Source organism: Cololabis saira, chromosome 16 (assembly GCF_033807715.1).
Source record: "Cololabis saira isolate AMF1-May2022 chromosome 16, fColSai1.1, whole genome shotgun sequence".
Lineage (NCBI taxonomy): Eukaryota > Metazoa > Chordata > Actinopteri > Beloniformes > Belonidae > Cololabis > Cololabis saira.
This window is the reverse complement of record NC_084602.1, coordinates 37,797,875-37,822,887: the sequence shown is the minus strand read 5'-3', so window position 1 is coordinate 37,822,887 and position 25,013 is coordinate 37,797,875. Positions and strand designations below refer to the sequence as shown.

Here is a 25,013-nt window from a genome sequence, read left to right as displayed (position 1 = left end):
TATATATTGTTTTTCGGCACTACCTTGTTCTCTATAGCTGATATAACATGAATTACTCCTATGTGGGATCAATAAAGTTCTTATTTTTGCCATCTGAGAAAATTAAATGTATTATATTTGGTGCCTAACTGTTTCCCAAGTATATTAGTGCGTGTGTGAATGAATAAATGAGACGTAAAACGTACATATCTTTGTAGAAATGAAAATATTTATGAAAATAAGTCCATTTACTTGTATTAGTTTACAGCGCAGTCTTGAACATCCAATATGGCGGCGACGTTGACGTACAGCTCAGCGCTCAATGGGGCGTCTACGTATTTATGTCTATGGTCAGGGCGACCCGTCCTCCCAGTACTTCCTGTACGTCTCCTGGAACATGTCCTTGCAGCGGACCTTGGCGCTGAGCTTGGAGCAGATGAGGAAGGATCCGCCCATCTTCCGGTGGAGGGAGTACGTTTCCTCCGGCGGCGGGGTCAGCCGCTCGTGCATCATCACCGGGATCAGCCGGTGGATCCGCTCCGTCGTGCTCTGATCGCCGAAGTCGAAGGGCACGGTGGACGAGAAGGCCTCGCCCAGGATCATCACCGCGTCCACGTGGGCGTTCTCCATCGCCTGTCGGGGAGGAACGAGAGGCATCAGAAGAGCAGCCCACAGGAAACGACAAACGCTCCGACCCGCCGGGTTGAACCCTTCAGGGAGCCTTGTAGCTCCCTATAATGTAATAATTTCCTATAATGTAATAATTTCCTATAATGTAATAACGCCTTAACTCAATCGAAAATTTCATAAAATCCAATAATGTAATAACTTCACCAATAATGTAATAAAATGACTGACTGATATTGTAATAACATTTTTATCGATAATGTAATACCTTATTACATTATTGGGAATTTATTACATTTTCATGTGGGTCTTTTTTTCTTCCAAAACTGATAATGTAATACTTGACAGATAATGTAATATATATATGTTCATTTTCAGTCCAGAGTTCTACATTTTGTGTTTTAAGTATCTAAGAATGTTATACTGGATTTGAAACACCAGAATGACTATTGGGTTAAATTGTAGACTTTGAGTAACATGTAATAAATTCCCAATAATGTAATAACGTATTACATTATCAGTAAAAAATGTTATTACAATATCCATCAGGATATTTTATTACATTATTGGGGAAGTTAGTACATTATTGGGTTTTATTACATTTTCGATTGAGTTAAGTGCAAATTTTATTACATTTTAAGGAAATTATTACATTATATGAGCTACAAGGCTCCTGATTGGCTGAGAGGTCTTCAAGTCCAGACCCAGAGTCATTGTCATTGAGTGCGTTTACATGGGAAGTTTAATTTAGAATTAAAATTAAATCAGATTTAAAATGAGTGAAAATGACCATGTAAACACCTAATTCCGAATAAAAATGGCCATTCTGAATTAAACTTAAAGGGGACCTATTATGGCATCTAATACCTATTTTAAACAGGCCTTGAATGTCTTAAAAACAAGCTTTTGATTGTTTTTGCTGAATTAGAAATTCAGCCTCTAAGCCATGTCTTTCATCTCATTCTCATTATCTATGCAGGATTCTGAGTGGGCGGGGCTATGATAATGAGGCTCTGTGCTGATTGGCTGCCTGAATGACGCGATACACCGCTATGAAAAAACCAGACATTTTGCCACGAGTAAATTTGATGCAGTTAGAGGCATGAAAAGAACGATGGATGGAGCGACGAGTCGGTTCCGGTCCTGTCATATTACACCAATATTGAGGTCCGGCGGGTTCTTTTAATCTCAATCGCTACGACCGCGGTGTTTGTTTCAAAATAAAAAGCAAGCAGCATCTGTTGTTTACATGTTTCTTCTTTTCATACACCTGGGGCCTTATGTACTAAGAGTGCGGCGCACAAAAAACGTGCGTACGGCACTTTCAACGCTCACGGTCGTATGTACAAAGAATGACGTGAACGTAGAAAGCTGCGGTCCTTCACTCACACACCAAGGCTGTTGTACGCACTTTTCTGAGGTTTTGTCCGTTGGCGACACTCACTGGTGATGCAGTGAAGTGCAGAATATGAGGAAACGTAACGTCAACAATAAATTCACGACCACGTGAAGGACACGACAGTCCCGACATCACTAGATACATTACACGAGAGTAAAGCTGCAACAATCTCACAATCAACCACATGATCTGAACAAACAACTAGAGGCAGGAGCTGAACGATGGAACCCACAAATCCTGATGGAGCTTTGGCTCCGTTATAGAGGACCCTGATGGCAGGATCAGGAGCGAGTCCTCAGGCCCCACACCGATCTGCTGGTCCAGGACTAAGACTGAATCATCAGCTGGTTTAAGTACCAAGAGGATCTTCTGGATCTCTGTCCTGAACTGGACCAGCTGCTCCGGTTCAGACCAACATGATGCTTCAGCTGGAGCTGCTGACAGGTCGAACATCTGTCTGTCGTCATGACGACCGTATGGGAGGACTACTGGAGATAAAAGCCAGACCCTAAACATCCCATAACTGTGTCTGGACAGAAATACATTAAAATTAATTTTGAAGCAAAAACCGGTGTTGTGCCAAAAAGTGATTGTCTGCCAGAATCTGATTTCTTCTGATTTGTGGCCGCGGGAGCGCGCACAGCAGCCCTTTGAGCGAGAGCGCTAAACCGTCAGATTTCAGATTATGAAGCTCAAGAAGTCATATTTAGGCAGAAACAACCTTTCATTAACTGTATTTGGCCTTCAATCAATTTTTGGCAGGTGAAAAGACCCATTTTCAGGGGAGAAATCAGATTCTGGCAGGCAATCACTTTTTGGCACGACACCGGTCTCTCCTCCTGCGGATGCAACACACCGAGTTAGAGCAATTTTGCTCTTTATTTCTCACGTTTGCACCTCGATAATCCCGTCGGCACAAATTGTCTTTATTTCTGCAGCAGAGGAATCAGATCGTAATGCTTCATGTTTTAAATATAAATGTATTTTGTTCACATTGTTGGTGCAATGAAGCAGAGAAACATCTAAAACCTGCAGGGACACCGGCCCTCGAGGACTGGAGTCCGACACTCCTAAATGCCCCAAAATGAATTATTTATTCCAGCTCAGAGCATTTTCTTGTTTGGATGAGCGGTTTTTAATGGATAATTATCTTCATATCATATTCAAACATATTTGAGGGAGGAGACGGGCGGAGTGTTGTGGTCCCGCATGTGCGCTCAAATCCACGCTGATTGGGATGTACAGAGAAACCTGCGTGGATTTGGGCGAACGCACAGTTTTGTACATATGAATTTTTGCGGTCTTGTTAATTCCACGCACGGATTCACGTTGAAATCCACGCACTCTTAGTACATGAGGCCCCAGGTCCTTCTATAGCTCTTTTTTTAAATCTAATCTTAAAACTGATTTTTACTCAATAGCTTTTAACTCGCCATGATTGTTGTATTTCATTTGTTTTTCTTTTTTTCTTTCACTTGTCCAAAACTTTGGTCAACTGTTGTTTTTAAAGTGCTTCATAAACTTAAACATTTTCTCCTGGCCGTTTGCGAAGTGCAAAAAATGAGCGTTGTTTGAGTCCAAGGTTCTCGTGTGGTGGTGGAAACACACCTCTGGTTCTCTCCATCCATTTGTTCATCTTCCTCCGTCGCTTCCATGAAGGTTACAGAGAACCTGTTTGATGGTTCACCTACCACCGTGGCGTCACCTTTTTAAACACTGACTGGTGATGAGCTGCCCTTGTTTAACTCAGTCATTATTGTTACACAGAGCGATTATGATGCAGAGCGATTTAGAGTACATTTTCTTTTCTTTTGTATTACTGATAAACTGGGTTATCTTTGGAAGGTACAGGATCGGCAAAAATAAGCTTCGGCTTCAGCCGACTTCTTTTTTCGGTTACAGAGTTTGTTTGTTATTGTGTGAAACTGATTAGTGTAAATATGTATGACAACGTTTTGTCAGTTACATGCACACAAGTTAAGTTACATATAATGTAATGTAACCGAAATAAAACATTCATTCATTCATACACTATTGTTATATTATTGTTAGTGTTTAAATCACTTGTCTGATCAGTTACATAAATCTATTGGAGTAAAACAACCGAGCAGATTTATTTGGTAACGTGAATCTGAAGTACGTCTAATCTGTAGATGGTGCTGGTTCCTCTGCTGAGCATTTAGGTTGTTGGGAAGTTTTGACCTTTTCTTGAGTTAAAATGAAACATCTTTGAAGCTCAGTTTTCTGCTTCAGCGACAACATTACTCAGCGGTTTGCTGACGTGTTGCTCATCAATCTGCTACCGATTAAAATCACAACAAGCTGACTGGAAACGACCCGATTAGGAACAGATGACGGAGCGAGTTCTGGTCTCGACACACCTCCTCGTTCACAGGAAGAAAAAAACAGGAAACGAAGCATCTTCGCCGGCCTGAAGGAAGTGATTCATGAACGTTTAAGCGTTTCCTGATCAGCTGCTCGTCTGTGGTTTTTCTGTCAGCGGGCGCCGACATCGTTTACCGCCGGCGGCGGTCGGTCTGTCGTTACCTTGGACTCGTATCCTGTGAGGAACTTCATCTCTCTGGATTTCACCAGGACTCTTTCTCTGTCCTGCTCAGCAGCCGCTTTGATGACCTGGGGGGGACAAATGATTAATTTAATATATTTACACATGTTATAATGAATAAAACTGACACTTTAAATAAAAACTAGGCCGTCCTCGTCAGGTAAGATGAGTCCAAAACTAACGTTAAAGTCCCCAGATTACAGAATAATAATAAACAACTGTGATCTGAGCTCCACTTTAAAAGCCACAGGAGCAGTACCGCCTCTGACCACACGAGGGCAGCAAATAAACAGTTACAAGACATTAAATTAAATTCTAAACCAGGGGTGTCAAACTCATTTCACTTGGCGGGCCGGATTTGACCAATTTTTTTCACGCGGCCGCACGCTCAAAATAAAAACGGTGCGGAAAATGTTTTCTCTAATTCTTTTCTTTTTACTATTGTTATCTAATCCAATATCAGTTTAGTTAATTTTAAAAGGAAATATGCACTTTGTTTACACTCTAATTATGTAAAACATATTTCTTCAGGATCTTTTCTTGAAATTTCTCATTTTTTTTCAAATTATGTAAGATACTTTTAATATCATTTTACAAAGATAAACAGAAACAAGTATGTTTTTTTTTTTTATATTTCGCTTTTTTATAGGACATTTAATTAAAAGCAAAATCTTTCTTATTACATCCGAGAGTGTTTCTTTGTGATTTAGAGATTTTTCCAGTACAATTAAGTGTATTTATTTTTAAAAATTGGTTAGAGAGGCTTCGAAAAGTCCGGAGAAGTCCGTCCGTCCTCAAGAAACTTATCAACCCTTTATGACCTACCATAGAACAAGTCTGCATATTTTTACATTTCTGCATGCTTTACTACCATTTTATGGAGTATTTTTATTTGCTATGCATCAAAACAACACATATAAGCCAATCTTTAATAATCTGTGTGTTACAAATCCATACTAACTAAATGAATTAATAAAAAGTTCAAATAACTACCAAAAAAAATGTAAATCGTTTTTTAATTTTACACATTTTTTCAAACACGGAAATCCCACAGCTAGATCCCTCAAAACTGTCAATGGAAAAAAGTAACATGGAATGAATTCATACTGTGTGCTTGTATAGAGAGTGTGTAGTGTGTGTAGTGTGTGTGGGTTGTTGCCGAGTAATCTTTGGTGAAAATCTCTGATAAAAAGCACAAACAAGTGACTAGTTTCCCGGGGAATGACTTCACCTCCCTTTTTGCAGGAATGGGAGTGAAAAAAATCCAACCTGACGACACGCTGACAACGTGATGACGTATCAACATACGTCAACGTAGGACGAGCTGTGAACACGTACCGGATCTATAAATAACCCACAATGTCAATTTTACTGGATTATTATGGGATTTTCCCAAATTATTCAATTGTTTAGAACTCTGGTACACTAAATGCAGGATATGTAAGTGAAAAGAATTGCTCTGTTTTATTTGGTTGTAATTGTACGTTTTGAAGAACAATACGGGGCTTTCTGCTCCATTGCCCCTAAACTGTGGAACCCCGCCCACCTGAGAACCACAGTCAATTCACTCTTTCAAGAATAGACTCAAGACCCAGCTTTTCTGTAAATCATACGCCAGCTATGATTTGCTGATTTGCTTGATTTTTTACGTTTTTTTTTTTTTTTTTTTAGTGATACTGCTGCTTTGTGTTGATTTTCTTGCCTTGAATGCTGTCGCACTTTGAGATTCACTGAATGTAAAGTGCATTATAAATCAAATGCATTATTATTATTATTATTATTATTATTATTATATGCAAACGGGATAAAGTACGGTGGCCGAGATCCGCCATTGCTGAAAATTAAATAAACGTTGCAAATAAAAAGAAACGCAGCTGCAAATAAAATAAACGCTTTGCAAATAAAATAAACGCTGCAAATAAAAACAAATGCTGCTGCAAATAAAATAAACGGCGCTGCAAATAAAAAAAAAACGACGCAAATTAAAAAGCCACAACAGCAGTGAATTACCGGGGACTATTTCTGCTGATGCACCGGTGTTTTTTACGTGAGAGGAGAAGAAGAAGACGAAGAGGACGTAAGTGAAAAGGAAGAAATAAGAAGAGTGAGGAATAAGAAGAACAACGAACGAGAAAATAAGTGAAAAGGTTAGTGTTCAACGTCGCTACGAGTAATTTTCATCAGCAAAAGATAGTCCCCGGTAATTCACTTACGTTGTGGCTTTTTTATTTGCGTCATTTTTTTATTTTATTTGCAGCGGCATTTTATTTTATCTTTTTATATTCACAGCGTTTCTTTTATTTGCAGCGGCGTTTGTTTCTGTTTGCAGCGTTACTTTTATTTTCAGCAATGGCGGGTCTCGGCCACCGTAATAAAGGGATAGTCTCATGACTCTCACGAATCTCACCTCGATGTAAATGTCGGTGAAGCTTTTGTCGAATCCTCGCGTCGCTCCGAAATCCAGCAGCGCCACCTGCAGACCAAAGACCAGTCAGCCGAGCTCAGAGCGACCTGATTGGCCGGCGTTACGCCGTCCCTCGGTGGGGGGTTTGGGGGGACTCACCTTGTGAGTTTGCGGGTCGAAGAAGAAGTTGGACCAGTTGGGATCCGTCTGCATGTAGCGGAACTCAAACAGCTCCCTCAGACACAGGACCAGGATCTGCTGGCAGATCTGAGGGAGAGGAGGGGTTAGAGGGTGATGGGCAGGGCCACAGCAGGGGGCGGGGTTAGGAGGAGGGGCGGGGCCACGGTTCTGGGGACGTACCTCGTTCCTCAGCTCCTGCGGCAGGTCCACGGCCCGGTCCAGGGGGAAGCCCGACACCAGCGTGGTGGTGAGGACGCGGCGGTTGCTCAGCTGGTCGATGACGTCGGGGACAAGGAAGAAGGAGTCGCCCCGCAGCAGCTGCCTGCAGCACAGACGGACGGTCAGGGTCCGAGAGGCGGTTCTCTTCCCACACATTTATTTATTTATGTTTTAGCTAAATCTGGTGCAGGTGTTGGAGTGCCGGCAGAACCCACAAGTCACTCTGATTCTGGAGGTTCTTCCAGCGCCGGCGGGTCGACGATGAAGGTCCGACTGGACTTCATTTGATCTTACATTAATAGTTTAAAGCAGGGGTGTCAAATGTGCGGTCCGAGAGAGGTTTTCATGCGGCCCGCGAGAAGTTTCCAACGCAAAAAACCGAAATGTTAATTTACTAAAAAGGAAGGCATAAATAATTGCCATGCATGCAGCATATCCGATATTTACAAATCCATCGTTATTCCACAAAGAGAGCAGTTTTCAACATTTTTTTTGTTTTCTAGAATGCATTTGCCGAATGTATTTCTTTGTAGACGGTCGTTTATTTTTATTAACTGACTACTATTATTTTTTTATTTATTTTTTTTATCCCCGATTTTTTGCCCATTTCATCACCCAGTGCTCATACCTAGACAGTCCTGGGCATTGCTCTCCTCTGCCAACCCAAGGAGGGCCCTACACTGGGCTCAGGTCTCCTCCTTATCCTGAGGAGAGATGGACCGCTTCTTTTCACCAGACAGGGTGAGGATTCTCCGGCCGAACGTAGCGCGTGGAAGGATCACATTATTCCGGCCGGATCCTCCCCACCCCATCTGGCGCCCCGGTTGGCCAGAGGGGGCAGTGTAGCCCAGGACTGTGTGCATGTTTTTGTGAGGGTAGCTCACATTAGCTACCTTTCGCCAACCCCACCCAGGGTGAGGGCACTGAAGTCATGGGGGAACTAACACGCACTTCAGCGCCCACAGCGTCCCCCGGCAGGAATCGAACCCAGCACCTTCTTGCTGTGAGACGGCTGCACTACCAGCTGCGCCACCGTGCCCCCAACTGACTACTATTATATATTTTCGCAGGAAAAATATCACTGCTAAAAAAGATGATAGAAGATATTTATTCGGAGAATTTCAGTTTTGAATACGAGGATAGTGACAAAGTAAAACAGTTAAAAAAGAAGTGCTGACTTTTTCGGCACACTGGCGTAAATATCCGCGCCAATTTTTAAAAATAAATACATTTAAATTGTACTGTAAAAATCTCTAAATCACAAAGAAACACTCTCGGATGTAATAAGAAAGATTTTGCTTTTAATTAAATTTCCTATAAAAAAGCGAAATATAAAAAAAAAAAAACATACTTGTTTCTGTTTATCTTTGTAAAATGATATTAAAAAATCTTACATAATTTGAAAAAAAAAAACGAGAAATTTCAATAAAAACATCCTGAAGAAATATGTTTTACATAATTAGAGTGTAAACAAAGTGCATATTTCCTTTAAAATTAACTAAACTGATATTGGATTAGATAACAATAGTAAAAAAAAAAAAGAATTAGAGAAAAGCTTTTCAGCACCGTTTTTGTTATTTTGAGCGTGCGGCCCGCGAGAAAAAAATTGGTCAAATCCGGCCCGCCAAGCAAAATGAGTTTGACACCCCTGATTTAAATCCATCTATCCATCCATGTCGTCTGAAGACGAGGACGTCAGCATCCCAACTCTACGTAACAGAATTAAGATCTAACATCATTTTTAGATCAAAAGATCTAAAAACGACCAAGTGAGGACCAGTTTTTGGTACCGTGATCCAGTTAGGAACTTTAATTAAATGAACCCGTTTGTCCGATCCAGTTAAATCCAGATTTAAAGCTACATGTCGACATAAAATAGTTAAAACATTTGACACTAAACTCCTCCCCTACTCTGGAGGCCACGCCCATCAAAACATGACCAGAAGCAGCGAAATATTTGGCTATTTAAACAGAATAAAGTTATAAAACCTGAACCGGACCCTTCGCATCTGTGATAACACAAGGGCAAAGAGGAAAGACATAAGCTCTGCTTATGAAAAACTCCCAGAATCCAGTTAATCTGCATGTTTTGGTCGGCAGAAGTGGAAACTGATGGAGGACAAATACTGAGACGTCAACAGAAAGTCTGAGATGCTTTACAGCTTTTTTTTTTTTTACATACAATGGAATTCTGGGAAGTGCAAAATAGAGCAGAAGAAAACTGGTTTCAAGGGAATTTAAAACTGGCGTTGACGGATCTCTAACATCAGCGTTCAGAAATACCAGTCGACCTTTAGAGACGAAGCGGCTGCGTCATTATTCTTGAATCGTGGAGCATCTTCACAACAACCAATCTTTGTTGGAACCAAACAGGCGCGAGGCGACCGTTAACTTCTTAACATCAATTTAGAAATAATTTCATATCGTCAGAGACCTCAGAACTACGGAAGAGTATTAGGGCCGTGCAGGAGAAAAAATATTTGAGAGGGGAAGATTTTTTTTTTATTGTGCACTTCCAGAAAAAAGTCAAAATGTCGGGAATAATGTTGAAATACAATTTTGAGAAAAAAGTTGAAATGTCGAGATTAATGTTGAAATACAATTTTGAGAAAAAAGTCGAAATTTCGTGAATAAAGTTGAAATTTATTATTTCGACTTTTTATATCTACTATATTTGATGTAAAGATATTGATTCTTTTCACTTTGAAGGAATATATGAATGGATAAATTCACCAAATATGGGACTTGGCTTATGGTATGCTTATAATAAAATAATAATAAAGTCAAAATGTATTATCTCGACTTTATAATTAATATTATATCGACATTTCTACTTTTTTCTCAACATTTCGATTTTTTTCTCGAAGTGCATAATGGAAAAAAAAATCTTCCTCCTCTAAAATATTATTTTTATTTTTCTCCTGCCTGGCCCTAATACTCTTCCGTACAGAACCAACGCCGGCGCCCGTAACAAAGTGATGACCTCATCTCGATTGTGATTGGCTGAAAGATTCTCCATCAAAGATCTGCTATTGTGAAGATGCTCACATGACTGTTTGTTTCTTTGCTGTTTTAACGTTATTTTTTGGCATTTATGGACCAAAACACCCGTTTTAAATCCTGGTCCACAAACAACCAACTGTTCACATTAAAAGACTGATCCGACCCGGATCTGGAACCGGAACAGAACTAGTTCAGGTTCAGGTTCAGGTCCAGACTGGAATAAACCCCTGAGATGTTTCTGAGAACTCACTGGAACTTCCTGCAGCAGCCGGCCTCGCGGATGTAGTCGCACTCCAGAGCCAACTCTCTGCTCATCACCTCTATCAGGTGCTCAGGGAACAAACCTGGAAACAAATGAGGATTAAAGAGCGGCTGGTCCGGTTGCTGGTTCCACACTAGCTCCATACATCCATGAATCAATCCATATATCCATCCATATATCCACTAGTGTTGTCCCGATCGATCAGGCCCGATCACGGCATTTTCAAAACATCAGTATCGGCCAAAAAAGTATCGGGACATACCTAGTTATTAATGTTTTTAATATATATGAAATAGTTTTATATATCGTTGCATTTAACGTCACTTCTGGCCGATGAACTAAGAGAAACTAACATGGTTTCCATGTTTGAATTATGAAATGTTCTATCTGTTCATGTTCATTAAGCTGCTGCTATTCATTCATTCATTCATTCATTCATTCATTCATTCATTCAGAATGTTGCACTAAGGTTAAGCCAAAAAGTATTTTAATTTTCTTGTGTTTGAGTTTGACTGGATGTCATTCAACGACCTCTTTTGAAGTTAAATGTATTTATTTTTGTTATTGCACTATTCTGCACTTTCTGTTTTAGTTTACAATTTCATGTTTTTACATTTTGTGGCACCAGAGCTGATAAGCTTTGTTGAAATAAATGTCCATACTGTTTCCAATGGACAAGAAAAGAAACTTGGGATCATTTCAGTTTTTTAATTCATTGCCAAAATGTATCTGATCGTGAAAAAGTATCGGAATTGTATTGGGAGCCAAAAAAAGTGATCGGATCGGAAAAAATCGGGATCGGCAGAAACTCAAACTCAAGTGATCGGGAGTTAAAAAATCCTAATCGGGACAACCCTAGTATTGATCCATCGATCCATCGATCTCCCCGTAACAGAATAAAGATCTAACATCATTTTTAGATGAAAACACCAGTTCCGGGTTCCAAACCCTCTGGCTGCCTCCGTACCTTCGGGCAGGGCGTTGCTGAGACTCAGAGCCGTCATGATGTTGTTCACGTCGCTCCGGATGCTCCTGGCGATGCCGGGGTACTGCGGGGAGGGGGGGGTTTTAGAACCGGGTCACATGATGTACCTGAAGCCCCGCCCCCGGCCCATAAGCCCCGCCCCCGGCCCATAAGCCCCGCCCCCTCACCTGGATCTTCATGGCCACCTCCCGGCCATCCTTCAGCCTCCCCAGGTGGACCTGGCCGATGGACGCCGCCGCGAACGGCTTCTCCTCAAAGTCCTGCAGCTCGTCCCGCCAGCCGGAGCCCAGGTCCTTCTCCACGACCTTCTGCAGGAGACGGAGAGGAAACGAGAGGAAATGGAGAAGAAACGGAGAGCAAAACGGGAGAGAAAAAAAAGTGAAACGGAGAGGAAATGGTGAAATGGAGCCGTCGTTACCGGCGACGGCTAGCTAGTTAGTTAGTTAATCTTTATTTCGGTCGATCAAAAATCAACAAGCAAGATAAACATCCACAGGTTTTTCCCTGGTCAACATTGTGATTATTTTGACCGAAAAGGTCTGGACTTGAAGCAGAAAGCTCGTCTTGCCACCTTTTAACAGAATAGAATATGCAAAAAGAACAAATGAAGTACCATGAGGTTACACAAAATAATAATAGTAATAATAATAATAGCTGTAATAATAGTAATATTAATAATAATGATAGCTCTGAAAACAGAAAGTGAAAAGATGCTAAAGAAACTGACAAAACCAATTTAGGTTGTCATTTCATCTCATGCATGTGTATCGTGTCTATACATCAAATCCTACATACTATACATGCATACAGGACTGTCTTAGAAAATTAGAATATTGTGATAAAGTTCTTTATTTTCTGTAACGCAATTACAAAAACAAAAATGTCATACATTCTGGATTCATTACAAATCATCTGAAATATTGCAAGCCTTTTATTATTTTAATATTGCTGATTATGGCTTACAGTTTAAGATTAAGATTCCCAGAATATTCTAATTTTTTTAGATAGGATATTTGAGTTTTCTTAAGCTGTAAGCCATGATCAGCAATATTAAAATAATAAAAGGCTTGCAATATTTCAGTTGATTTGTAATGAATCCAGAATGTATGACATTTTTGTTTTTGTAATTGCATTACAGAAAATCACAATATTCTAACTTTCTGAGACAGTCCTGTATACCTGCATATGTTCATACTAGTACACACAGGAACAAACACACCTACACACATACATGTGTACATTCTTCTTTGTTTACTAATTCTGCTTCTATATATGTGTCCATTACCTTTGCTTTGAATAATATCTTGTATGCTTTTATTGAGTTTGCTAATTTAAGGTCGTTGTGTAATGAGTTCCACAGTTTTACTCCTAAAACGGATAAACATCTGCCCTACGAGGACGTACCAGCATCTGCTTGGTGGGCATGAAGTCAGCGCTCTGCCGCACGCGCTCGAAGATCTTGGCCAGCTGAGGGTTCATGAACGCATCGTCTGGGGGAGAGAAGAGATCCAGGCTAAGACATCAGCAGGACTTTAGAGAACCACCTTCAGGCTGGACCCGTCGACTCCGGCTGCCAGGAACCTGACCGAGCCGGCGCTGACCAGTCGGGCCGCTGCAGGAACGCAGCGCCAGCAGAACTGGACCGGTGGTTTGTTGTGTTCAGCTATTTTGAGTCATGACATTTTGCCGCTATTAAAGAGATTCAGAATCTGAACTGGAGAAAAGAGACCTGGACCCAGACCAGAACTGTTTGTTTTGTTTTCTTTTGTTTGCTTTGTTCTGTTTTTGACTATATTTATATAATTGAGTATTATATCACTATATTGAACAGTTATTAAAGTAGGTATGGGTGTTTTATAAGTAGCTTATTGAAACTCTTATTATATGTAAGAATGTATGTAGATTCAGGGGTAGGACTTAATAAGTGTTTACTTCAATCCTACTTCATTTCGAACATGTTGGTGGATCCGTGAGGTCTGACCAAGTGCTTTACACACACACACACACACACACACATATGTATTTTATTTTTTTACTTTTGTATTCTTTTTTAACATGCATGTTCAAAATAAAATCTTCAAATCAAAATCAAATCAGAACAGCGCCCCCCAGAGGAGCCTTAAAGAACATGGTCTTTTCCCCCTCACTATTATCTATGACCTCACTATTGCACTTTACTGTTGTTTTATGTATTGTACGTTATGTTTTTGAGTGATTGTTTTTATTGTCCTTTTGTACGGCAACCTTGAGTGTCCCGAAAGGCGCCTATAAATAAAACATATTATTATAAAATATATACAATATAATATATACAATGCATATTCTCTTGTAAAAGATTAATGTCTTATTGTGAACTGTCCCTGTTTTGAAATAAATAAATAAATTACAAATGATATTATTCCCCTTATGAACCTTCCAGGGCGTGATGTCACCAAACACCACCGAGGAAGAACTGCTCTTCTTCTACACTCTGGTGTTAGAGGGGGCGGGGCCTCCCCTTTAAGGGGGCGTGGTCAGTTTGAAACTTGACTTACAGCTTTGGGCCTTTCATTAACCATAAAAACAAACCGCTGAGAGCTGAACGTAAAACAACCCTTAGGGCACAAGTCAAATCCAATAAAGTAATAATAATAATAATAATAATAATAATAATAATAATAATAATAATTATAATAATAATTATTATTATTATGATTATTGCTTCACCAAGAAACCAGCAGACCAACGAAAAGAAAGAAATTAAGAAAAAAAAAAAAACATTTTTTATTGTTGAAATGTATCAAGTCACATTAAAGTCACAGATAAACAGTTTTTATCACTTTACTGTATCGTTAAGAAGGCAACGTTCATGTGTTGTAATACTCCACAGGAAGTGCAGGGGGCAGCAGAGCGATGCGTAAACCGCAGAAATAATAAATAATAAAATAACAATCCTCAGTCAAGCACCAAAATACTCACTTCTTGTAGTTTTTAGACATTTAAAGACATTGTTCTTCCTCACCTTGAATACTCAGCATCTGTCCGAGCTTCAGCGCCGCGCCGCGGACTTTGCAGAGCGTCCGAACGATTCTCTCAGCGTTGGCCTCCGAGAGGAAGGGATTGGAGTCCAGGACCGCCTTCTTGTTACCTTCTAAAGAAGAGTCAGGATTCAGTCCAGGAAACAACTTCGGACAATATCACATCTTAATAAATGGACGATAATCGTTGTGGTCTTAAACGGTCTTCAACCCTGACCCAGTTTGAAGAAGCGGACTCTGGTCCGCCTTAAGGTCTTGGTCCTGGTCTATTTCAAGCAGAACCAAAGCAGGAAGTGGACTACAGCGTGGGGTATTGTGGGTAAACACAACCTAAACAAAGATGTGCGTTGTGTGACTCTTGGTGTAGCGCCACCACAGGCGAGGAGGAATAGTTGGAAGGGTTCGGTTCGTTTCACAGAGGCGTTTTGAAGCTAAACTCGGACCAGCTGGACGTTAAAATTACAAACAATTACAAACAGTCTAGCTGACGATTCGGTGTGAAAACGACCTAAAATCTGATTCAGTTCAAAAGTAAACATCCTCCGATTGTCTTTGCAGCATAAGACTGAATCCTAACTGGATTAGGAGGGTAAATAATGACAGCACAGTGAGCGGGGAGCAGAGTTACAGGAGCATAAAGAAAGCTCCACGATCTGAGTTTAAATCGTGATCAAAGTAAAACTAATTTTTCTTGATCAATAAACTACATAAGGTGCCTTTAAAGGACATCTTTGAGACAAAGATTCCTCGTATCTAAACTCCGCCGGCGGCCGAGCTGGAACCAACTCTAGAACCAAAGCTGGAACCAACTGTGTTGCTTCACGGGGGAAACTGAGTTTACTTGGAAATCTGCAGCATATTTCTGCTCCTGCTGGGAGTCAGACGTCCCGCCGCCGTCACCAGTCCTGCAACTAGAGTACTAAAGAGTACTAGTACTCTAGTACTAGTACTCTAGTACTCTAGTACTCTACCTGCAACCAGCTGACCAGACAAGCCCCGCCCCCAATCAGACAAGCCCCGCCCCCCATACCTTGCTGCTTGGGCTTAAAGCTGTTCTTGGCCACTTGAGCGATGGCACCAATGCCGAGTCCGACTGCCAGACCTGCAAGAGGAAAGAGTTGTTTTAAATAATAATAATAATAATAATAATAATAATAATAATAATAATAATAATGAATAATAGAAGTAATAATAATGATAATAATATAAATAATAATCATAACAGTAAGAAGAATATAAATAATAATAAAAATAATATAAATAATAATCATAACAGTAAGAATATAAATAATAATAATATAAATAATAATAAAAATAATAGAAATGATAATAATAATAATAACAACAACAGTAAGAATATAAACAATAACAAAATAATAACAATATAAATATATAAAATAATATAAATAATAATGATAATAATAATATAAATTATAATATAAATAATCAAATAATAGACATAGAAATAACAAAAGAAATAATTATATTAATAATAACAGTAAGAATATTATAAATAATAATAAAAATAATAGAAATTATAATAAATAATAAAATAGAAAAAATAATAAAAAATAGAAATTATAATAAATAATAAAATAGAAATAATAACAGTAAAAATATAAATAATAAATATTATGTTAATATAAATTATAATATAAATAGAATAGACATAGAAATAATAATAATAATAATATTAATAATAAAGTAAACGTAAAAAATAATAAAATAATAATAGAAATAATAACAAACAATAATAAATAATAATAGAAATAATAATAAAACAGTGAATAAATGCCGTCAAAGACTACATTGGTAGTAATTCTCCTCATCAGTGATTACAGCAACCAGCTGAAGGATCTGATTCCTGGGAACGACACCCAGGTGATTTCTGGGGTCAAACTAAGGTCAGGAGTGGGGGGGGGGGTCCTGGGAGATTTCCCCGCCCCACGACTGGAAAGCTGATCTTTCAGCTGTTTTCACATCAGCTGGATCCTCCGGCACGTTCCAGTCACGTTATCTCAGCGGCTGATACCAGCGTCCTCCGGCCGGCACGTCCCGGCGCCGCTGACGCAGGCGCTCGCTCCAACCGCCATCGAACTGTTCAAACACGGCCGGAGCAAACAGGCCGTTTATCTGAGTCCGGGTTGCGTAATCCCCGACCCGCCGAGCGGCCCGCTGGGCTCCCGTGAGGAGGAAGTGCCAAATTCATTTGCACAATTTCTGTCGAAAACGGTTCTGAGTTGCTTCATGAAAAGATTCTCAGTAACGACCTTCAAGGACCTTCAAGGAGAAACTCGGTCTGGTTCACTTTTACGGTCAGAAACACGAGCTCCCCGTTACTAACGACTCAATTCATGTTTATAAGTTACGCCTCCAGTTCAGCCAAGCAGCCGACCGTCATCGCTCAGGAAAAACACCAAAACATCAGGAACAAATGTAAAGAAAAAGAAGTAAAAATGGGTCACAGATCCAGACCCGCAGTTTCTCTACTGACCACTAGGGTCAGAATCCAGACCTTTAAAGGGGACCTATTATGAAAAACATGTTTTTTTTTTGCTTTAACATACAGGACTGTCTCAGAGAATTAGAATATTGTGATTTTCTGTAATGCGATTACAAAAACAAAAATGTCATACTTTCTGGATTCATTACAAATCAACTGAAATATTGCAAGCCTTTTATTATTTTAATATTGCTGATCATGGTTTACAGCTTAAGAAAACTCAAATATCCTATCTCAAACAATTAGAATATTCTGGGAATCTTAATCTTAAAATGTAAACCATGATCAGCAATATTAAAATAATAAAAGACTTGCAATATTTCAGTTGATTTGTAAAGAATCCAGAATGTATGACATTTTTTTTTTTTTTTTTTTAAATTGCATTACAGAAAATAAAGAACTTTATCACATTATTCAAATTTTCTGAGCCGTCCAGTGTCATGTGACTTTTACGAGCCGTTCAGATTTGCGCATTTTCTTACGTAAGCAAAATTCAAACCACGCCTCGCTCGCCCTCCACGCCCACAACTAACTCCACCGGCCGGAGCTTCAGCCATTGTGTATCGTGTAGCTGTTTCCACAGCGAGGGACAGTAAAAATTAGGTTTTGCATCAACACTTACCCTCATAAAAGGATCAGTTCCAACAGTACAGACCCGGCAACTGCACACGAGTCAGCAGTAAGTGATGTTATTTATTTATGTTATATATATTTGTTTACAAGTATGATCTTTGCATGGGTTAAGTATTTAGCTTAGCTCCGGTGTTACTCCGTGTTACGGAGTTCTATTAGTAATACATTTCTTTCTGTTTATGGTTTCAGATCTTCCAAACCTTCAGAAGACGCACAGTCCTTCCTTGAGTCAGCAATAGTGCATACATGTTGTTTTTTTTTTTTTAACAATAAAGTTGCCATTTGTGAACATTCAGTGTTATTTCTTTACAGTTGACATGATTCATTTGTCTTGTAACATAAGAAATGAAATGATGAGGAATGGGAGTAAAGAACTGTTAATGTGAAGACGAGGTGACCCGTTCCCTCTTCAGGGAACTAAAGGCTGATTTATGGTTCCGCGTTTCACCAACGCAGAGCCTACGGCGTAGGGTACGCGTCGATTTAACGCAGAACCGTAAATCAGGCTTTAAGATCCCAGGGAGTCGTTTACACCGTGTCATAAATGCATGGGAGCGTCCGACTATCACGTCACGTCTATCGCGGCCAGTTAGGACAGTCCAATACAAAAAAAATAAAGCAATGGAATTGATTTTGTCGCTGATGCTACAGGTTAGAAACTGTAAAACTAGAGACATGGCCCAGAGGCTGAATTTCTGATTTATGTAGAAAAAACAAGCGTTTGATTGTTTTTAAGACATTCAAGGCCTGTTTAAAATATACATTAAATGCCATAATAGGTCTCCTTTAAACCACTACGGTCCAGATCCAGACCTGCAGTTCCTTTACTGACCACTAGGGTCCAGATTCAACAGTTGACATCCAACTTTCCAGCAGAAATAAAACATTTATCGACTCCGGAGATTTAAAGTTGTGAGAGAATAACAACGTCTGTTTTATAAATATTAATTTTTTTTTTTGCGTTAACGTGACACCAAAGCAGCGCTGGCGGGTCTGGAGGCGAGACCATCTGACCCGAGTTAAACCGAGCTACGTGTTCAAACTGGCTCGTTTTCTGACCATTTCTGGATGAAATTATCAAATAAAAACCATTTCTCTCAAGATGTTTTGTATTTTTCTTCCTATTTTATTTATTGGTACATTTTTGAGCCGCTAATAAAGTCCATCTTACCTCCAAAGTTCACCAGCCGGCCGAGCCGCGACACGGGAACCTTCCTCTCCCGAGCGCTTTCACTGAGCTGCAACAGAAAACACAAAACCTCAGCGCTGGACGACAGACTCTGTCCGATATTCCTGCAACATTACGGGACAGAAAGGTTGCCGGTACCACTTGCTTGTACTGCCGGGCCTCGCTGCTCTTGGCGCTTCTCGCTTTCTCCATATCCTCCGACGTCAGACGCCCGACGGTCGGGTTCTCCTGGCTGAAAACCCGCCTGGGTCCCGAGAGGATCGGGCCGGGCCAGAGCCCGGGGCCCCCGGGCCCCCCGATCCGTCCGCCGCTGGTTCCCCGGCGGTCCGGCGCCAAACAAGCGCTCATCGTTGAATATCGGTGCACCGCCCGGGCTCGGTGGAGGCACACCTCCATTTGTTTGTTGAATATCTCCTAGGCAACGAAAATAAAGACGTTATCAACTCCTGGTACTTAATTTGATGAATACCAACAATCACCAGGAAAACTGCTGATAAAAGTAATAAAATACAATTGATTAGTATAAAAAAAAACATATTTAGTCTGTATCGGCTTTGGATATCAGTTTTTCTACGAGTAGTCTCAGAAAACCCCGCCTCCACCCGGCCCGGTACGTTTTGTACCGGTGGAAATTGCTTTAAATAGGAGGAGCTACCAGAATGAAACAGTTTTCAAAAAGCGAACCGGACTTGTTTTGAAGGACCTGCTTTACGGAGAAAAAGAAGAGTAATAATAAGTAATAAAATACCGTTCATTAGTATAAATAAAACATCTCTAGTCTGTATCGGCTTTGGATATCGGTTTTTCTACGAGTAATCTCATAGACCACGCCTCCACCCGGCCCGGTACGCTCTGTACCGGGGGAAATAACTTTGAATGGGAGGAGCTACCAGACCCATTTCAGAATAAAAGACTTTTCAAAAAGCAAACCAGACTTGTTTTGAAGGACCTGCTTTACAGAGAAAGAAAGTAATAATGTAATAAAATACCGTTGAGTAGTATAAAAAACCATCTCTAGTCTTTATCGGCTTTCGATATCAGCTCTTGTACGAGTAATCTCATAAAACCCCGCCTCCACCCGGCCCGGTACGTTTTGTACCGGGGAAATAACTTTAAATGGGAGGAGCTACCAGACCCATTTCAGAATAAAAGACTTTTGAAGGACCTGCTTTACAGAGACGGGTCGTCCTGAAGCTTTAAATTACGCAATAAAAATAAAGAGTAATAGAACTTCTGCTGCCAAGCTTTCATAGAACCGGTTCACACCACATCCTGCAGGTCAAAGGTCACCGATCCCCGTCATCAGATAAAGAGGAACTAGTGCTTGAGCAGCATTAAGTCTCGAGGCCAGATGATAAAATTTGGTGAGTGGCAACAATCACCAGGAAAACTGGTGCTGCTAGAGATGGTTTCTCTCTCGCTGTATTGTTTTTAGCTGCTAAAAGTAATAAAAATGTAATAGAATGCCGTTAAGTCGTATAAAAAACCCATCTTTAGACTGTATCGGCTTTGGATATTGGTTTTTCCACAAGTAATCTCATAAAACCACGCCTCCTCCCAGCCCGGTATGTTTTGTACCGGTGGAAATAGCTTTGAATGGGAGGAGCTACCAGACCCATTTCAGAATAAAAGAGTCTTTAACAGGTAACTGGAAAACCCCGCCTCCACTCGGGCCGGTACGTTCTGTACCAGGGGAAATAGCTTTGAGTGGGAGGAGCTACCAGAACCATTTAAAGAATAAAATACTTTTCAACAAGTAACTGGATTAATTTTGAAGGACCTGCTTGACAGAAAAAAAGGAATAAAAGTAATAACAAGTAATAAAATACAGTTGATTGATATAAAAAAAAAAACATCTCTAGTCTTTATCGGCTTTCGATATCGGCTCCTGTACATCAGCGTTAAGTGTCGAGGCCGGATGATAAAATCCCCCCCGGGAGCCCGAACCGGGTCCTACAGAGTCTTTGGCCCGGGCCGGGGCCGACTCTTCAATAAATCAGCCGTTTCTTCGGTTTGGCAAGCCGTTATCTCAGGTGACCTTTGCTCCTGCGGCGGGAGCTTGTTGTTGTGGCGTTTAAAGGGCCACTCGGGTCCAGGACCAGCACTCACCAGGGCCGCGGTGGCGTGGTGGTGCCGGGTGGCCGGCCTCTGGCCCCCGGCCCCGGGGGGACCGCCTGGTCCTCCTGCCGGGGTCCCGGCACCGGCGGCCCGTCTCATCAGGTCCAGTCCTGTCCGGACCCCCCTGTGGCCCGTCATGACCCCGACCCGCCCAGACCTGCACAGGAACATCAGGTTCTCATGCTCCCACCAGTCAGAGGATTAAAGCTACACATGGAGTTTTCCTGCAGCTCCGACCTCAGTAAAGAGAATAAACCTCATTCATATACGGGACTGTCTCAGAAAATTAGAATATTGTGATAAAGTTCTTTATTTTCTGTAATGCAATTTAAAAAAAACTAAAATGTCATTGACATTCTAGATTCATTACAAATCAACTGAAATATTGCAAGCCTTTTATCATTTTAATATTGCTGATTATGGTTTACAGCTTAAGAAAACTCAAATACTCAAACTCAAAATTTGAATATTCTGGGAATCTTGATCTTAAACTGTAAACCATAATCAGCAATATTGAAATAATAAAAGGCTTGCAATATTTCAGTTGATTTGTAATGAATCCAGAATGTCAATGACATTTTAGTTTTTTTTTAAATTGCATTACAGAAAAGTTATGAGGTCCTACGCCTTGTTTCTTTTCCAATTTTGCTTGAATACAAAAATAAAAATAAATAAATATAACAGCAAGCTTTACTTTCTCAAAAAATATACCTGTTATTACATTATAAAAATATTAAGATAAGATATCCTTTATTTTCTCCCTCAGTGGGGAAACTTATTTTTGTTGGCAGCAGTACACTTAGCACACACATGCAGGGGAGGAGTAAAAAGACTGAAAAGTCAGAAGTAAAAAATATATAAAAAATACAAAAAAATATATATAAAATATGTATAAAATATGTATAATCACAGAAATATAAACAGTATATACAGTTGGTTGAAAGAAAGAAACAGTGCAAAAAAAGCAGGTGGAGTGTTGTGAGGTAGACTGGCAGATTGGCAGATATTGCACATCTTATGTTATTGCACGTATTATTGTCATATTACAGCACTTCATTGCAATATAATACCTGCGCATTATAAATAATAATCTAATTTTCTGAGACAGTCCTGTAGATGTTGGACATTGTTTCAGCTTTTTACTCAGACTGTTCCAACAAAGACAGTTTAAAGAGCCTTCGCCTCACTCACCTCTCAGCTCAGTGCGCATGCGCAGGAGCAGCACGCGGACCGCGGGAGCACCAGCCGCGCGTCCCCGTCAGCATCGACGCAAGTCCTTTAAAAACGGAGAGAAAAACCAGAAAACAACAGAAAACGACCTTCAGCTGCGGCGACGAACCCGCGACCCGCAAACCCGCAACCCCGCAACCCCGCAAACCCGCTGCAGGACGAGCAGAGTCCCGGACCCGCAGGGAGCAAGCCCCGCCCCGCGGGGAGGTCCCGACCCGTGAACAAGCCGCTCCGGGGGGCGGGGCCGTGACGTGGCCGCCGTCACGGGATTCCCGCCTCATTTTCCTTCTTTTTTCCCCCTTTTTTTCTTTACAGTCAGTCACGTGACCTCATATACGTTGAACCCGTTGAACCCATGCGTTGAACCCGAACATGCATGCGCACGCGCAGATCAGGTGACATCTGGTGGTTTCCTTGGTGGTTTATGTGGTTTCCTTTCTGCCTTTATTTCTCTTTCTTTCTTTCTTTCTTTCTGCCTTTATTTTTCTTTCTTTATTTCTTTCTGCCTTTATTTCTCTTTCTTTCTTTCTTTCTGCCTTTATTTCTCTTTCTTTCTTTCTTTCTTTCTGCCTTTATTTTTCTTTCTTTCTTTCTTTCTTTCTTTCTTTCTTTCTTTCTTTCTTTCTGCCTTTATTTCTCTTTCTTTATTTCTTTCTGCCTTTATTTCTCTTTCTTTCTTTCTTTCTGCCTTTATTTCTCTTTCTTTCTTTCTTTCTTTCTTTCTTTCTTTCTTTCTTTCTTTCTGCATTTATTTCTCTTTCTCTCTTTCTTTCTGCCTTTATTTCTCTTTCTTTATTTCTCTTTCTCTCTTTCTTTCTGCCTTTATTTCTCTTTCTTTCCTTCTTTGTTTCTCTTTCTTTCTTTCTTCCTTCCTTTCCTTCTTTGTTTCTCTTTCTTTCTTTCTTCCTTCCTTTCTTTCTTTGTTTCTCTTTCTTTCTTTCTTTATTTCTCTTTCTTTCTGCCTTTATTTCTCTTTCTTTCTTTCTGCCTTTATTTCTCTTTCTTTCTTTCTTTGTTTCTCTTTCTTTCTTTCTTCCTTCCTTTCTTTCTTTGTTTCTCTTTCTTTCTTTCTTTATTTCTCTTTCTTTCTGCCTTTATTTCTCTCTGTCTTTCTTTCATGAGGAAAACCAGAGAAACTTTTCCGCACTAATCAGGTCTAGTAAATCAAGCTTTCTGAATCTGGGTGTTTTTAATGAATTTATATAAAATTTAAATACTTGTTTTTAGTATTGAATGTCAAAATAAACTTTGTTAGTATCTTAACCACTATTCTTGTCTCTGCTCCTTCAGTTACCAGCTGTACCTGCTGTCTATGTTTTAGGGAACCTTTTCTTTTTGTTGTTTAGTTTCTGGTAGCGGTGAGCTTTATTATTTAATTATTTAACAGAGCTATCTCACTCACAATACAAACGTTTAGCATAGTTCATATTTTTAGGCAAAATACATATTCAGAAAAATTTTAAAAATTATTGAACTTTTTATTATTTATACACTTCCAGTCAATGTATTGCTCTTAATTAAAAATATTGGTTAAATATGAAAATAATTGTCCCTTAAAATGTACTTTAGACCAAGTTGATACAATGTTTTAAAAAATACTTTAGAGAAATGGAGACTTCACATGGATTTAACTGTTCAGATACAATAAACAATTTAAATCAAAGTAAAAATAGTTAAATTAATTAAATTTTAATTGAATTTAATTTCTTTGGGAAAAAAGGAGTTAAAAGTTAATTTAACTACGTGATTAAAAATCAGTTTAAGTAACAAAAAAAGGTTTCATTTTTAAAACTGATTTGAAAACCAACTTAGATAAATAAAAAAAAGTCAACAGGAAAAAAAAGGTTTAAAGATTTTCTTAATTGAGTTGTTATGATTGCGTAATTTGTATTTATTTATTGATATAATGTTATTTGTTTAGAAGTAGTTGGAGACGATTATCACAAACTTTAACGGTGTTTTCTCAATTCCTGACTGGACAAACAAAAAGACAATAAAAACAACATGAAACGAATTGATTCAATCACGTCGATCACGTGATGCGTTTAAAGCAGCTTTAAGATAAAGAGGAAATCTAACTTCACACAAACCACAAAAAAACTCAAAGGCAATAAAAGATAGTGGGGAGTAATTTAGATAAATAATCAACTAATGTTTAAATCAGTTCTCGTGACGCAGCTTCAGAGTTTGTTCAGTTTGGAGGAAACACAGATTTCTCGGTGTTTTGGTCAGTGAGACCTGAATAAAGTCCGTCTCAGGCGTCTAATCTGCTGGAGACAAAGTCCAGCAGCAGTTTCTGAAGTTTCCTCTCAACTTTATCTCGTCAAACCATCGACCTGAAGACGGGAGTCACGCGGGACGTAAAAACGTTTAATCCTTAAATACGAGAAAACCTGCACTTACTACATTTTGACACTGAAAAATGTCATACTTTTTAAGTTTTGACCATAAAATGTGTGTAAAACAATTAATAAATGTTCCTGTGACACGTCCATGGCTCCGGTTCACCCTCATGATCACCCAACGGAAAGAATTAGATAAAAACAACATTTATTGGCTTCAGCAGACGGAGATGGCGACTTCAGTCGGCGTGTTTTCAGCGAGGCTGAAGTTCAATTCAATTCAATTCACCAGCTAGAGGTTTACAAAACACTAACTATAGGCTTTACTAAACAGAAAGGTTTTAAGTTTAGTTTTAA

The 25,013-nt window shown here is 39.7% G+C and overlaps 1 protein-coding gene across 2 annotated transcripts; it reads right to left on the bottom strand.

The window, feature by feature from the left end:
• Positions 1-128: 128 nt before the first annotated feature.
• On the bottom strand, positions 129-22,491 carry coq8ab (coenzyme Q8A, genome duplicate b). 2 transcript variants are annotated; one of them, XM_061743877.1, is made up of 15 exons: positions 22,276-22,491; positions 21,076-21,241; positions 19,105-19,380; positions 18,949-19,015; positions 15,672-15,743; positions 14,626-14,754; positions 13,029-13,114; positions 11,792-11,932; positions 11,607-11,688; positions 10,628-10,721; positions 7,336-7,477; positions 7,135-7,242; positions 6,979-7,044; positions 4,553-4,639; positions 129-612 (listed from the first exon to the last, which is right to left on the bottom strand). In XM_061743877.1, the coding sequence occupies exons 2-15, from the start codon at positions 21,220-21,222 to the stop codon at positions 331-333; spliced, it is 1,779 nt and encodes a 592-aa protein (XP_061599861.1). In that variant the 5' UTR covers positions 21,223-21,241; positions 22,276-22,491; the 3' UTR covers positions 129-330. The 2 variants fall into 2 exon arrangements, with proteins under 2 accessions (XP_061599861.1, XP_061599862.1); XM_061743878.1 differs by lacking the exon at positions 21,076-21,241 and having other exon boundaries at positions 22,276-22,490.
• Positions 22,492-25,013: the final 2,522 nt, after the last annotated feature.